This window comes from Dermochelys coriacea, chromosome 5 (genome assembly GCF_009764565.3).
Source record: "Dermochelys coriacea isolate rDerCor1 chromosome 5, rDerCor1.pri.v4, whole genome shotgun sequence".
Taxonomy (NCBI): Eukaryota; Metazoa; Chordata; order Testudines; family Dermochelyidae; genus Dermochelys; species Dermochelys coriacea.
The window spans coordinates 22,489,897-22,506,553 of record NC_050072.1 but is presented as its reverse complement, the minus strand read 5'-3'; the positions used below and the strand labels follow the sequence as shown (position 1 = coordinate 22,506,553).

General features: G+C 38.6%; 1 protein-coding gene across 1 annotated transcript in view; it reads left to right on the top strand.

The window, feature by feature from the left end:
* The first annotated feature begins 621 nt into the window (after nucleotides 1-621).
* The window catches only part of CPLX4 (complexin 4), a 30,991-nt gene continuing 14,955 nt past the window's right edge, over nucleotides 622-16,657 (top strand). Inside the window, exons 1-2 of the mRNA XM_038403173.2 lie at nucleotides 622-918; nucleotides 4,182-4,269. Coding sequence (XP_038259101.1) covers nucleotides 752-918; nucleotides 4,182-4,269 — 255 coding nt within the window. The 5' untranslated portion in view covers nucleotides 622-751. The remainder of the gene's footprint in view (nucleotides 919-4,181; nucleotides 4,270-16,657) is intronic.

Here is a 16,657-nt window from a genome sequence, read left to right as displayed (position 1 = left end):
ATTCTATGCAGTGCTAATCAAATGATGGTCTAGAGAGAGTTTAGTGCCATAAGTAAATCAGAATGGTGGAGAAAAATGGGAAGATATAATTTCTTCCCTCTATTTAAAAAAAAAAAAGTTCTGATCACACTAAGGATTCGTTCATCTGTCACAGAAACCAACCATTTAAAAGGCTTGAAAAAGCAGATGAAGAAAACCCCCATTATACTGTACTTTCTGTCCAATGGGATAAAAATATTAATGGATAAAAGGATTGTTTTTGCTTAATGAAGAATCCTAGTTTTCAAATCTCATTGGACTGTGTACATCCAACAGAATTTGCTGCTCAGTATCCTGAATTTTACAATATTGCTGTGATCATGGAATCAACCATGTAATCATCAATTTTATTTCAGATAGTATGTGTTCTGATGAACGCTTTTTGGTCTCCATGTAATTGAGAGTTTTAAGACTAAAGAAATCAAAATGCTATTGTGAATTTTTCTGTATTTACAATTAGCTTAAGGCATTAATATTAAAAGTAGGTAGCTGCATCTAATGACTTTTTGGAGTAATCTGAACCATCTGCCTCTAGATACTAAGGAGTTCACCACTTTAATCCAGATTATGGCTGACGAACTGTTTTTGGCATCCACTTCTCACTAGCATTGTGCCCTTGAAGAGCTGCTGAGGCTGTAGAAATTCCTTTGCTGACAAACATACTGTTATCTTTCAGGAGCCTGTTTGGTTTTTAAATTTTCTTGGGAAGAAAATGGCTTTCTTAATGAAAAGCATGTTGAGCAACCAGGTAAAGAATTTAGGACTTGGTGGTGGAGGTGAGGAAAGCAAAGAAGAAAGTGGCCCTTCCGACCCAGCTGCAGCAGCAGGAATGACTAGAGAGGAATATGAGGAATATCAAAAGCAAATTGTTGAGGAGAAGTGAGTACACATTCCCTTATTATCAATGTGTGACTAATTCATGATGACTTGGCTCATCTGAGAATAACCCCAGAAAAAGCCAGAACATTGTCTCTTTACCCCACATTCCTATTTTTAAGCATAGGGAACATTGCTTTCTGAACAGCCTCTCCAAAACAAAAGCTCATCTAGCTGAAAATTGTAAGATGTTTTGTATCCTGGTTTCATTCTTCAGCCTCATTTCTACCCTCCCCGCTCCCCACACACTCACCTACACATCTTGTGCTGGTGTTGCTTTCTGCTTCCATATGGGCAAGATAATTTCTTTCAAGTTTATTTCTGTAGGTTTAATGGTGTAAATGCTGGTTGCAATCTAAGAATGCAGTGGTTAATGCTGAAAATCATATGATGGACCCACTTAAAACACTAAATCTGATATGTTTAAAATATTTAATCTTCCCCATTTATTATTGCAAAAATTGAGGACAGGGTAAGAATGAAGAATGTAAAGCTGGTAATGTTTATTTGAAGGATGCTTGACTAATTTCAAAACTATAAATTTAAATCATTTTTTCAGTTGTCCAAACTCTATTAAATGAAGCAGAGAGATTTTGCTCTCTGTTTACAGCTCAGGAATTTTATTTGGCTGATAATTGCAATCCGTAACCACATTCTGACAAATAAAATGCGTAGGCACTGTTTACATAGCAGATATAAAGTAAAATAATGGGTTTCAAGCAGATAGGAGTTTAAACCCTGCATAATTATAAGAAAAGACAATTGAATTCTAAATCTCCACTGTATCTAGTTCTCTAACAATCAATTACATAATGGTTGTATAAATCCTACATTTAAGATGATTATAGGTGAAAGGTTAATGACTTACGGAATTTAAGAGGTATCCAGGTCTATATATAGCAGCAGCAACTTCAGTCATAAAATTCTAAATAAATATAACCTGTTTGTAAAAACAATTCAAAATGTTACCTTCTTTTGTGGTACATTATATAGGGGGAGATTATTTTTTTCAATCAGCTGGCAAAAAGATGCTGTGCTGGAATAGATAAGCAAAGCAAGAAATCTGGAGAGGAGAAAAGATTTGAAAGAGAAGAGCATGTTATTTCAATAATGTTTTGAAGTCTGCTGTGTTTTTAAATATGAAGCTGTGCTAGAAATCAATAACTGAACAATTTTCCTTTCAGCACAGGTGGGGATAGGGGAACTGTTATGAAAATGGTTAAGTATTTTTGCATAGAAAAACTGAATGATGGAATTGGACACTGCACTGGTTCTGTAACTGTATGTCAGTTCATCCTGGAAACATGATTACAGATACAACATCTGGTTTTAGTGACCTCCTAATTTTACTCAGTTTTACAGCTGCACAGCCTGAGGATCAAAGAGGTTAAATGACTTGCCCAAGGTAAGTGAGTCAGAAGAGGCTCAGACTGGATTAGAACCCCAGACATGACCCCGTTGTCTCCACTATTTTTGTTTAACCTCTAACCAACACTGCTTAGGTTAAAAATGTGAAAATGCATCAATCACCATTCATTAGGAAGGCATGTAAACGAGCAAATGAGAGACTTGTTAAGACCAAAGGGGTCCTCTAATGAGTCACACACAATCCATTCTCCTGCATTATAAGCAGGTTGATTTCACTATTCATGATAGATGGGCATCAATTCTAGCCTTGATTTTCTAGAACTTTCTCTCTGAAGTCACACTTTGACCCCATCTTCTTTGTAAAGATTTGATTATAGCAATAAATAAGTGGGAAACTACTATCTACAAGTATGTGATGGATGTAAAAATGCAGAAAGAGAATCTCTTATTATTGTACACAGGCAGGCTACCTAGAGTATTGGGATGACATTAGGTGAGAAAATGTATGCTGAATATCAGAATAAGTTCCTGAGTGAGGACTATTCGGGTGTGGAATAGTTTTTCAAGTGGATGCTTAAAACTAGTTTACATGAAACTCTAGAATATGTTCCAAAGAAAATAATGTTGCACCGGCAAGAGGGTGGACTACACGACCTAATAGATATGTCACAGTTTGTTATGAATTCACAACAGCCCATTAGCCTCCAGTGGACAGGAACTGCATGGCAGGCAATTGCACATTATGTATGCAGGTATTTAACTTTAAAGGAAGTTTTTCTGCTAAATCCACATATATTGTTCTGAAAGCTCATGGTTAAGATTTGATCAAACCACTTTTGGGTTTTGTACAAAAACCAAACATGTTATGAAAAAAATTCATGAAAATGAAGAAGTTTGGAGAATGGGGGGGAGGCGCGGGGGATATTTCTCAACCAGCTGTAGCGTTATCAACTTTACAGCTGAAAATATAAACTATCTAACCAAAAAATCACAGTGAATGTTTTTGAAGTCAAATGTTACGTTGATTCGGTAAAATGACTATTCATACATTTGGCAGTGACGAATGTCTGTTTACCCCTTATTTGGCTTCAGTCTCGGAAGGCGTTTGATAGGAATGGCCAAATCCTGGAGTTTTGATTAAGGACTGTTGCATTTGGCCCCAAAGTAGCATCCCTATAAAATATCGCTTGGAAGCAATGGTCATGTGAGAGGTAAACAGACCTATGACCACTTTTGTTGTTGTTGGGTTTTGGGTTTTTTTTTTTGTTTGTTTTTTTTTTTTTTTTTTGCTCCCATTAAATTTGTGGTGGTATAGCTGCCTCCCTTTAATAGGCACATTTTTACTGAATGGAGGGTAAGAGTCTCCTCTCAGATTATCAGGGAAAGATTTGAACTTTCAGATTCTGTTGTAAAGAGCTCTCCATTGATCTCACTGATAATCAGTGCAAGATCCAGCCAAGTAGAGAGGAGAGACCAAAACATAACTTACATCATTAGACTTATCCTTCATTTATTATAGAGATTAATGACCTACTAGTCTGAGCACAGGCCTGGTAATCAGGGATTCCTGACTTCTAGTGCAACCTCTAACCATGACTCCATTTCTAGCTTTGGACCAGTACCTTAATTTTGTGTCTCAAGTTCCTCTGTAAAATGACCATAATACTAGCCTATCTCCCATAGGTGCCATGAAGCTGATTAGTAAATGTCTGGAAAAAGCTCTGCATACGTTTGTTGTTGTTTGTTTAGTCTGATACAGACTATGCTGTATTAAAGCATAAAATGGGATGAGAATGACTTCAGCCTATAGTTTTCTATACCTGAGTAATTAGTTCCATGACAATGACAAGTTGTCACATGATGGGTTTCTGGTTACACTCCTCTTATTTTGATTTCAGGATGGAGAGAGATGCAGCATTTGCACAAAAAAAGGCAGAGAGAGCCTGTCTGAGGGTTCATCTGAGAGAAAAGTACAGGCTTCCTACGGTAAGACGAAGTCACAACATGACCTAGTTCACAGGCCAATTTTAAAACAGCTGCAATCAGACCTGTTGTCTGGCTGGGGAGATTTCCATATCCATGTCATCTTCCAGCAAATGTGCACATTGAGACTGTTGAGTCTCTTGGCCAAAGAGATCCCTATGCTACGCTACACTACACATCGCATAACACAAAAATGGAGGAAGGCTGAGCTCTAGTTTCTCAAAAGCGGCTTGTGATTTTCAGGTTTCAGAGTAGCAGCCATGTTAGTCTGTGTCCGCAAAAAGAAAAGGAGTACTTGTGGCACCTTAGAGACTAACAAATTTATTTGAGCATAAGCTTTCGTGAGCTACAGCTCACTTCATTGGATGCATCCTAGTCACTCTTGAAAACCTTGTCTCGTTAAGACATGGGGATTGGGATTTGGAGACATTAGTTTTATTTCTGGAAGAGGTAGCTGAAAATTTTCCATCAGTATGGTTTTTCAAGAAAATTGGGGTTTGAGCAAATGAATTTTTTAGCAAAATGTGTCTGCTTTAGAAAAAGTTGAGGTTTTTGTCAAAAATCTTTTGGTTTTTCCAAGGAAAAATCAAAATTGTCCATGGGGGGGACGGACATTTTCTGATCCACTCTAATTCCTGGCTCTTTCACAGCCTGCCTCTTGCTTTGGGACCCAATATAGTATCACTTAACCTCTCTGTGCCTTAGTTTCTACACCTTACCTCACAGGATTATTGTGAGGCTTCATTGATTAATATTTATATGAGATACTTCAGATGAGCAGCACTATAGGAATGAAAAATATTTCAATGATAAAATTGTGTTACTGAAATAATTTTTAAAAATAATCTTGTGGTTTCTTACTCCAGTTGTCCCACCTACAATAATGGAGGTGAACTGCCCTTTGCAATATTACCGGGTATCACCACAATCAAATATTTGGGGTAAGATTTTTCAAAAGTGCCTAGGTGATTTAGGAGCCTATGTTCCATTTTTTTTTATTATTTTTTTTTTAAAGCTACAAACACACTGAGGAAGCTAAATTCCATTGATTTTTTTCTATGAGACTTCAGCTCATAAGTGTGTTGGCTATTTCTGAAAATGGGATATAAGCTCTTTTGAAAATGTTACCCTTGGTTCTTGGTATGTATGATTAAGCATAAAAAGGGAGGACAACTTGCGGGTGAGACTAGTGTGGCTTTAGGTTCCTGTTGCTCATCAGAGAGAGTATTTTGGAAGGTCAGTAAGCAGAGTGCTTTGGCAGCAAAAGAAAAGAGGAAGTTGGAGCTGAATTGGCATTTGGAGCCTTTTTTAAATTTAAACCTTCATATAGAGGTTGAACACCAAGCATTGCTGCTGGAATATTGTATGATGGAGTCTGAAGTTAAATGACATGATTTAGTTAAGGCGTAATTGTTAGGTTTTAACAGCTGTACTTGCACTGTAAATATGGGGGAATGAGTGTGTTTCTAGCTTTGTTCTGTACTGCACTGAACAAAGGGCCAGTGCTCAGCAAGACACAGATAACGTTGAAAACTAGGGCTTTCAACATTTTGATTGCATTGCAAACTCCCATTTCAATGTTGTAGGTTCAAACCCTCTGAACCTTTTAAATGCTGAGTTTCATTTATTCTGCCATTCTTATAAGGTCAGAAGTTTGTTGCAATGGGTCCTTCTCCCATCCCTGTCCCTAATGCCACTGATCAAATATTAACTGAGAAACCAAAAGGTAACCCTGAAAAGTAAAAGCTGTCAAGCAACAAAGACATCTGGAACATTATTAACAGCCTGGACAAGCTGTGATGGCACCAGGAGAATTGTAGATAGCATGGTTAACTCTTAAGACAGTGGCATTTCCCAGACTGGTATCCAAATGAATATGTAGAAGGATGTGTATATGTTTGTCCATAGAGTTAAGTTAATGAGAAATCATAGTATCTGAACTAGTTGCTCCGAAAATTGACAGGGATTCATTGAGACTCCATCCTGTTCTTTTTGACTTCATGCCGGGCCTCCTCCAGCGGCTGTCAATCTGACCCAAGTATGTGATTCATCTCTACTAACTTGCAACCACACCTCCTTTTTCTTTTCTAGTCACTTCTGAGTTCATAGTTGTAGAGTTTTGCTATGGTTTCAGCTTGTGGAAAGTAGCAAAATTTCCTTCTACGTTTCTCTGAGACAAGGCCTTAGAGACCACTGTGGAATGTTGTGGACCAAATGTCACTGCCACCTGTTGAGGTGGAGAAGGCTGGGTTTTTCCGCACAGTACTTGGGCTAACTGAGCTACTGATCAATTTTTTCTGATATTGAACTTATTTTTTTCTCTTATTAGTGGACTCGTCTGGTGGGTTAGGAGAGCTCTGTAGGAAGATCTAAAGATTGCTTTGGTTAACTTCATTTGCCAATTCTCTGCTTGAAATTTCAGCTTTTATTCCCTTTGCTTTAAAAGCCAGCCTTACAACTTCATTTCCTCGTGCAAAGGTCTGAGTTTACATAATAAAGTATATCTGCTCTTTCAAGACTACCGTGTAATAAAAGTATTTTTCTGACCACAGTTTAACCAGACCAGGAACCAACTAGGTTTCTTATATGGAATCAAACATCTGCTGCATCAATTAGTACTACAATGATTGTCCTTGAAAATTTTTACACTTTTGCCTAGTGCAAAAAGATAAATGGTTCTCTGGTATATTCCATATACAATGAGTACATGTACAGTGGGTGGTATAGCATACAATGGCAATATTAATTACAATTGTCTTTGTAATTTTAATGTCAGACCCTTTGAAATGAACATATTAATCCTCATTACACTTACCATAATTGAGTCACTGTTACCTTGTGCTCCCCACATCTGTTTGTTGTATCCATCTGTTATCTCTCATTTTATATTTTTTTTTCCCCACCTAGAGGGCCTTGCAGGATCAGATCCGTTAATTGTGTCTCATTATATTTGTCTATGCCTTTGTGCTTAGCACATTTAGAATAGAATGAGATGAAACGGGTTCAAAAATGCTGTTGATATAGAACTCGGTCCAGCAGTTTTTGATCATGTGTCTCCAGTGGGGCTCTTCATGTAATTTAAGGCTGCATGATCAGGCCCATAATAGAAAGGGTATTGGGGAGCCATGTAAAAATTAGAGCGGGGTAGGAGTCAAATCATGTTTATAAGTGCAGAGATAGTGTTTGTCCAAACTGTTCAATCCTCTCCTGAGTTAACTGAGTTTCAAGTTTTCTCTTCCCAAGTTCAGAAATGCATTAAACGCTCTGGGCACAATGGAAACACCTCAAAAAATGAAACTGATATCTCTGAATCATGAACGTGCTTGTTGAATATTGTATTTCTATAGTATGGTCCTGATCCTGCAGCTTGTTGTCGGATGGACTGCTTTGCTACACGCAGCCCACGAAGTCGGACTTAAATGGGGCTCCATGCAGATGCATTGGGGTCTAGTAGTCCATATTAGTTGAGAGCCTAACTGTGGAAAGTGGATAGAAAGTTAAAAATGGTTAAAGTACCTGTAACAGCAGAGTTGGTCATCTGTTGCCTTTTCCCATCAACATTTATTATTATAGATGATTGGACCATTTTATAAATTTCCATCCACTTTCCCACAATTAGGCTCACAATTCGGACAGGCCTATGAAGTTCCAATAGGATCACTTCACAGCATTTTAAAGATTCCTTGAGAGATTCTCTTTCCAGGTTGGATAAAATAGCCATTGTGTATAAATACAACATACAAGGGTGTTTAGTCCTCAACTATACCGAATTTCTGAGATTTTAGATAGACTCATACTCTGATGTGAAGGTAAGAAGGGACCATCATGATCATCTAGTCTGACCTGCACATTGCAGGCCACAGAATCTCACCCACCCGCTCCTGTAATAGACCCATAACCTCTATCTGTTTTACTGAAGTCCTCAAATCATGATTTAAAGACTTCAAATTACAGAGAATCCACTATTTACACTAGTTTCAGTCTGCAGGCAACCTATACCCCATGCTGCAGAGGAAGGCAAAAAAACCCCAGTGCCTCGGCAAAGCTGACCCAGGTGGAAATTCTTTCCTGATCCCAAATATAGTGATCAGTTATAGGTATATTCCTTTGTCAAGAGTTCCTCTGGATGGCATTGACTGACACCTTCTTGGAACGGGGCATTGTCTTGAGTTCTCTGCTTGGTGTCCTCCTCTGGATCCCTTGTTTGATCCTGTGATCTGCACCCCATCCCTGTTTTTCATTCTCTCTCTTGTAATCAGTTGAGTTTCTGGCTCTGTGATCCCTCCCTCACCTGAGAGGATGGGCTTTCCCTTGTTTTGGTGGACTCTGTCCCCTGACCAGGATTCAAATAGGCTCAATCAAGATACATTTTATAAAACATATGACTGCCAAGTCAAGGTCTTATCAGTAAAGCTCTAGTAACTAGTGTAGTGTATGTAAACTTGTGGTTATTGTAGCAGTAAACTCGTAGCATTTTCCTGCAGTCTTCTTTTACTGGGGGGAGGCATTTATCTGGGATGATGGCCCTATTAAATGTTGAGAAGTCTCCATGCAACTTTGTTCTCTATATTAACTAAGCAGCAATAATGAAATTAACAATCCACAGGGAGTTCAAAACATTAAAAATTGCACTCAACTAACAAACTATTAATCCGCCAAGGTACTTCATTCATAATTGCTCAGGGTTACTATCACAGAGGTTATGTAACAGCAGGGAATAAAGAGTCAACCATGGGCCCATCGGCAACCACCTTATTAAGGCCCAACTTAAAGAAAAGTTAAGAAAAAAATCTTCCCATGAGCTGTCAGCTCTTGTAATTTTAATTTTGCCAAAGCACAGATTTGGAAATGGATTTTTCTGGGAAGAAAAAATAAGTCTATGGCATCTTCTTTCCTGTGCAAAAGAAATGTGCTAACTACTGAAATGGGTAAGAAAAATGTAGGGTGCCAGCAATAAATCTAACACAGTTGAGCCCCTTTTATATTAACCCCTCTTATCTGAATGCTTCTGTTAGCCTAATTTAGATTACGTTCTTCTGTGAGCATCACTTACCTGGAAAAACTCCCATTTTTATTGACACTTCCATTGACCAGAATAAATTCCATGACCTCAGTTTTATTTGGATAAATGGGGTTTTTACTGTAATAGCACAACCATGGCTGAAGGCTACCAATAGAGCTGGTCATAAAATCCAGGAAAATAACGTCACACTTTAAAAAAAAAAATCCATTTTGCATGATTTTGAATGGATTTTATCAAAATGTCTTATTTAAGAAAAACAGTGTATTTGTGGCGGGGGAGGAAAAGGGGTGTCCATTTCTATAATGTCTTTTAAAACAATTTTAATAAAATTTGTCTAAAATATTGATTAAAGTCATGGCAAGTTTCACCCCAAAAGAATGACAAAAATCTGTCAATTTTTCTCAAAAATGTTTGTAAAAAGGCCATTTTTTTATTAAAATATTTTTGTGTGGAAAAATTTCCATCAGCTCTAGCTAGCAGTATAAAACCTTTTGCCATGAGTTTTGTTCTTGCTTATTTGAGCACAATAAGAAGGATTTAACCTGGTCAAAGTTGATAAAAATACTGAAGTCACTTGGTGTCCCTTCTTTGCTTTGATCTGGAAGGTGGTGGAGAAAAATAAACATACTGGAAGAGTTAGACAAGGGAGTTTTTAGCAGATTTTTGTTGGGGTCATTTTTTGTTGCCCAAATTTATCTGATTTAAAAATAATTTTGAAATTTAATGGGAATCGTGGCAGTGGAGTTCAATGTAAATATATTCCTTGTTTATGTATTGTTCAGGTTACTCCAATATATCAATGAGGTACAACAAGAAGTTTCTTGTTCTGGCAGAGGTGTATTTTGATATACTTCCTAAAGTGGCTCTGTGGTACCTTGGCTAAAATGCCAAATGTTGTCGTTGTTGTTGTTATTAATTATTTGAATTGTGGTAGTACCTTGGAGACAAAGTTATTGTCCAAGATCCTATTGCATGAAGCTGGTTGGAAATTTTTTGACAATTTTTTCATCAAAACATGCCAATTCATCAAAACTGAAGCTTTGTGAAACAGGGACAAATATCCGGACGTGAAAAAAGTCAAATGTTTTTCACTGTACTTAAAAAAAAAAAAAAAAAAAAAAAAAAAAGGTTTTGACGTTTTTTGACACAACTTTTCATTTCAGTGTTTAAACTAACTAGCCTGAAAAAAGTTTTTAAAAGTCTAAAGCTAAACAAGACATTTCAAAATTATTGACTATTCATGAATACTTTTTAGATTTGGGTAGTTTGTCCTGATTCAAAACAGGAAAAACTGTAAAATCTTAAAAATATTAATGGAACAGGAAAACTATTTCCAACACAACTCTACCATTCTGCTTGGTGCTCTACAAACACCAAACAAAAAGATAGTCCCTACCCAAAAGAGCTTCCGTTCTAAAAATTTTAGCCACTTTAAAACCCTTTCTAAAGTTTCAGAGTAGCAGCCGTGTTAGTCTGTATTCGCAAAAAGAAAAGGAGTACTTGTGGCACCTTAGAGACTAACAAATTTATTAGAGCATAAGCTTTCGTGAGCTACAGCTCACTTCATCGGATGCATTTGGTGGAAAAAACACAGGAGAGATTTATATACACACACACAGAGAACATGAAACAATGGGTTTATCATACACACTGTAAGGAGAGTGATCACTTAAGATAAGCCATCACCAACAGCAGGGGGGGGAAGGAGGAAAACCTTTCATGGTGACAAGCAGGTAGGCTAATTCCAGCAGTTAACAAGAATATCAGAGGAACAGTGGGGGGTGGGGTGGGAGGGAGAAATACCATGGGGAAATAGTTTTACTTTGTGTAATGACTCATCCATTCCCAGTCTCTATTCAAGCCTAAGTTAATTGTATCCAGTTTGCAAATTAATTCCAATTCAGCAGTCTCTCGTTGGAGTCTGTTTTTGAAGCTTTTTTGTTGAAGTATAGCCACTCTTAGGTCTGTGATCGAGTGACCAGAGAGATTGAAGTGTTCTCCAACTGGTTTTTGAATGTTATAATTCTTGATGTCTGATTTGTGTCCATTCATTCTTTTACGTAGAGACTGTCCAGTTTGGCCAATGTACATGGCAGAGGGGCATTGCTGGCACATGATGGCATATATCACATTGGTAGATGCGCAGGTGAACGAGCCTCTGATAGTGTGGCTGATGTGATTAGGCCCTATGATGGTATCCCCTGAATAGATATGTGGACAGAGTTGACAACGGGCTTTGTTGCAAGGATAGGTTCCTGGGTTAGTGGTTCTGTTGTGTGGTGTGTGGTTGCTGGTGAGTATTTGCTTCAGATTGGGGGGCTGTCTGTAAGCAAGGACTGGTCTGTCTCCCAAGATCTGAGAGAGCGATGGCTCGTCCTTCAGGATAGGTTGTAGATCCTTGATGATGCGTTGGAGGGGTTTTAGTTGGGGGCTGAAGGTGATGGCTAATGGCGTTCTGTTGTTTTCTTTGTTGGGCCTGTCCTGTAGTAGGTGACTTCTGGGTACTCTTCTGGCTCTGTCAATCTGTTTCTTCACTTCAGCAGGTGGGTACTGTAGTTGTAGGAATGCATGATAGAGATCTTGTAGGTTGTCTCTGTCTGAGGGGTTGGAGCAAATGCGGTTATATCGTAGCGCTTGGCTGTAGACAATGGATCGAGTGGTATGATCTGGATGAAAGCTAGAGGCATGTAGGTAGGAATAGCGGTCAGTAGGTTTCCGATATAGGGTGGTGTTTATGTGACCATCGCTTATTAGCACCGTAGTGTCCAGGAAGTGGATCTCTTGTGTGGACTGGTCCAGGCTGAGGTTGATGGTGGGATGGAAATTGTTGAAATCATGGTGGAATTCCTCAAGAGCTTCTTTTCCATGGGTCCAGATGATGAAGATGTCATCAATGTAGCGCAAGTAGAGTAGGGGCATTAGGGGACGAGAGCTGAGGAAGCGTTGTTCTAAGTCAGCCATAAAAATGTTGGCATACTGTGGGGCCATGCGGGTACCCATCGCAGTGCCGCTGATTTGAAGGTATACATTGTCACCAAATGTGAAATAGTTATGGGTCAGGACAAAGTCACAAAGTTCTGCCACCAGGTTAGCCGTGACAGTATCGGGGATACTGTTCCTGACGGCTTGTAGTCCATCTTTGTGTGGAATGTTGGTGTAGAGGGCTTCTACATCCATAGTGGCTAGGATGGTGTTTTTAGGAAGGTCACCAATGGACTGTAGTTTCCTCAGGAAATCGGTGGTGTCTCGAAGATAGCTGGGAGTGCTGGTAACGAAGGGCCTGAGGAGGGAGTCTACATAGCCAGACAATCCTGCTGTCAGGGTGCCAATGCCTGAGATGATGGGGCGTCCAGGATTTCCAGGTTTATGGATCTTGGGTAGCAGATAGAATACCCCAGGTCCTGGCTCCAGGGGTGTGTCTGTGCGGATTTGTTCTTGTGCTTTTTCAGGGAGTTTCTTGAGCAAATGCTGTAGTTTCTTTTGGTAACTCTCAGTGGGATCAGAGGGTAATGGCTTGTAGAAAGTGGTGTTGGAGAGCTGCCTAGTAGCCTCTTGTTCCTACTCTGACCTATTCATGATGACGACAGCACCTCCTTTGTCAGCCTTCTTGATTATGATGTCAGAGTTGTTTCTGAGGCTGTGGATGGCACTGTGTTCTGCATGGCTGAGGTTATGGGGTAAGCGATGCTGCTTTTCCACAATTTCAGCTCGTGCACGTCGGCGGAAGCAGTCTATGTAGAAATCCAGGCTGCTGTTTCGACCTTCAGGAGGAGTCCACCCAGAATCCTTCTTTTTGTAGTGTTGGCAGGAAGGTCTCTGTGGGTTAATATGTTGGTCAGAGGTGTGTTGGAAATATTCCTTGAGTCTGAGACGTCGAAAATAGGATTCTAGGTCACCACAGAACTGTATCATGTTCGTGGGGGTGGAGGGGCAAAAGGAGAGGCCCCGAGATAGGACAGATTCTTCCGCTGGGCTAAGAGTATAGTTGGATAGATTAACAATATTGCTGGGTGGGTTACGGGAACCATTGTTGTGGCCCCTTGTGGCATATAGTAGTACTTTCTAAAGTGGCATTCAACTCTTCAATGCATCAATGCATACTTCCTTTATCACCATATGCGTAAACTGTTTGCCTGTTTTCTGTGAAGGTAAGGCCCAAGGTAAGCAGTGGCCTATCACTTTCCCTGGTTGGTAAAATTGGGAATAGAGACCTGCACAGATCTTGTGAGTTTATTTGCATGAATGTACGTTTTTATAGCTAAAAGTCAGGAAGCAGAACTTGTAGTAAAATTTTTCACCAACTAAACTTTTTCCATTAATGATGCTGTAGGAATGTTCATTGTGCAACAAAATAAAGACCTTTTTTGTAGCGATTCTACACCCTCTGTTAAGAGGTCTCCAGTTCCGTGCTACAGGACTATGTTTAAGACTCAAAGTGCTGTTCAAACATGGTGACATTGTTCAAACTAATCTTTCATTGGTCTGAAAAATGGAACACTACCGGTAGCTGTCTGACTCCCTCTAACAACTCTCTGGGGTATTCACAGGAGTCAACCAGCAAAACTAAACTTGTCGTGCAGATTTCTTAAAACAATTCCATTTTTCCATTGCCTGTCAATAATTTTCCTATACGTGAGTGTTGATTGCTTTAGGAGGCCCATCGCCCATCTCTGTACTTTTAACCATTGTTACTTAGAATCATAAGAGAACTTTCTGCAATAATCTGGCTTAATGTGAGTAGGTAAACTATCTTGTTTAAGAAAATTTACTGTTGCCACTTCTCAGTCTCCCCTGAAGAATATTATAACACTCATTAAACCATCACACAGTCACAAATTCGTCAAGGCCTTTGTTGGAGCTTGTATCCTTAAGTAGTCTCTGGAGGGTAGCCTGTATTTCTTCATTTGCTTTCTTTCCCAGGGGGAGGCCCTTTTTGGTAGGTCTTCTGTGTGCCACTATCTCCACCCTGACTCTGTATTTGATGGCACTACAGAGGTTGGAGGGAGTTGTACTGTATAGTGAAAAAAAATCAAAATAATTCTCTAAAACATTCATGAGCACAAAACATTTTAAAAAAGTTGCAATCTCTGGGCTCTACATAGTTACCCAGTGCTGTGTATGGGATTTTGGAGAGTCTTGCCTCATTCATATATCTCCAATAGTCTGCAAGAAAAATAAATAAAACCCTACTGGTGTACCATCACACTGTCTCAGAGAAACGGCATCCTGACTATTGAAATAGCCTCTTTGAGAGCCTTCCCAAGGCAAAAATATTGTAAGGAAGTTTTCATTCACTTCACACGGCCAGCTTCATCTAATATTTTAACGTCATTCAAAAACTCTTCTGTTTTTTTGCATGAAAACCTGAGACTGCTGGTGTGTGAATTAAATGGAGAATTTAAAAACATGTTCCCTAACCTACAGCCGAACTATATTTTACACATCTACCTCCTACAAAAAACATAACTTAGTATTAAAGTAGTTACAGCCACCTCTGCCCAGTAGTTTAAAGAATTCCCTTCCAAAACATCAAAAATGTTAAAAAGAAAAAAAAACAAAAAAAGCTGGGAACCTAACCACAAAGTAGTTAAAACTGATCTATCAGATAGAAAACAAAACCACATAGCTTCAGAAAATTATAAACACACACGTATTATTTAAAAAGCAAGTATAAATCTGTGTATTGTATGTAGTGTAGTTAGATATTCTATTACTAACCTTTAGCCATCAAAGGCCCTCTTAAAGTGACCTTTTCATAATATTACATCACACTTACTTTAAAGCATAACCAACTGTGTTTACCTAAAACTCATCACTTTTAAAAGCAAATAGCCCCGTTTAAAAAAAAATCGAACTTGCAGCTTCATAAAGTTATGCCATCTTTCTTTAAATGACTTAGCAAACCTTGTTCATTACCAGATGTAAAATCAATTTTTTTTAGTGATCCAATCTGTCATTTAAAATATACACTCTTCTCCATAACTGAAAATGTGCTGACTTTAATTGCTCACTGACATCAGTGAAAACTGCTGCTATTAGATGTGGTAGAATTATTTTTAAATGACACTGTAAAAATGAAATTGGCCTTTGTTTGTCACCTACTCCCTTTTAGCTCTTCAGTTTTGAATAATACATCTGTGAACTATTAGAAAGTGAAAACAATTTTATATTAGCCCTTAGACTGCGATATTCAAAGGCTTCTAAACCTAAAATCACAGCCTAAGAGTCTGAGTGGACTCACTTTTTCTTTTGCAGTTGAAAGTTATCTCACTTGTGGCTTTCCATTGGATTTCTCCATTGTGATAGCAGCACTAACGCTTCTTAAATCTTAGATTAGTAGTTTCCCAGGTCAGAGGGGACCATTGTAATCATCTAGTCTGACCTCTTGCATAACACAGGCCATAGAACTTTCCAAAAGTAATTCCAAGAGCAGATCTTCTAGAAAAACATCTAATCTTGATTTTAAAATTTCCAGGGATGGAGAATCCACCATGACCATTGGTAAATTCTTCCAGTGGTTAATTATGCTCACTGTTAAAAATGTATGCCTCATTTCTAGTCTGAATTTGTCTAGCTTCAACTTCCAGACATTTGATTATACTTTTCTCTGCTAGATTGAGGAGCCCATTATCAAATATTTGTTCCCCATGTAAGTACTTGTAAACTGTGACCAAGTCACACATTAATTTCTTTTTGCTAAACTAAATAGATTGAGTTCCTTTGAGGCTATCATTATAAGGCATGTTTTCTAATCTTTTAATAATTTTTGTGGCTCTTCTCTGAACCCTCTCCAATTTATCAGCATCCTTCTTGAATTGTGGACACCAGAACTAGACACAGTACTCTAGCAACGGTTGTACCAGTGCCAAATTCAAGGTAAAATATCTTTACCACTCAAGATTCCCATTTTTGCTTCCAAGGATCGCATTAGTCCTTTTGGCCAAAATGTCGTACTGAGAGCTCATCTTCACCTGATTATCCACTGCCACCCCCAAATTTTTTTTCCAGAGTTCCTGTTTTTCAGGATAGAGTCCCTCATCCTATAAGTATGGTCTGCATTGTTTGCTCCTAGATGTACACATTTAGTTGTATTTAAAACACACGTTGTTTGCTTAAACCCAGTTTACCAAGATATGCAGACTGCTCTGTATCAGTGATCTGTCATCTTCATTATTTCCCACTCCCCCAGCTTTTTTGTGATCTGCAAACTTTATCAGAGACTATGTTATATTTTCTTCCAGGTCAGTGATAAAAATGTCAAATCGTGTAGGACCAAGAACCATTGCTGTGGGACCCCATGAGAAACACACCGCTTGATGATTCCCCATTTACATTACATGTTGAGATCTATCAGTTAGCTAGTTTTTA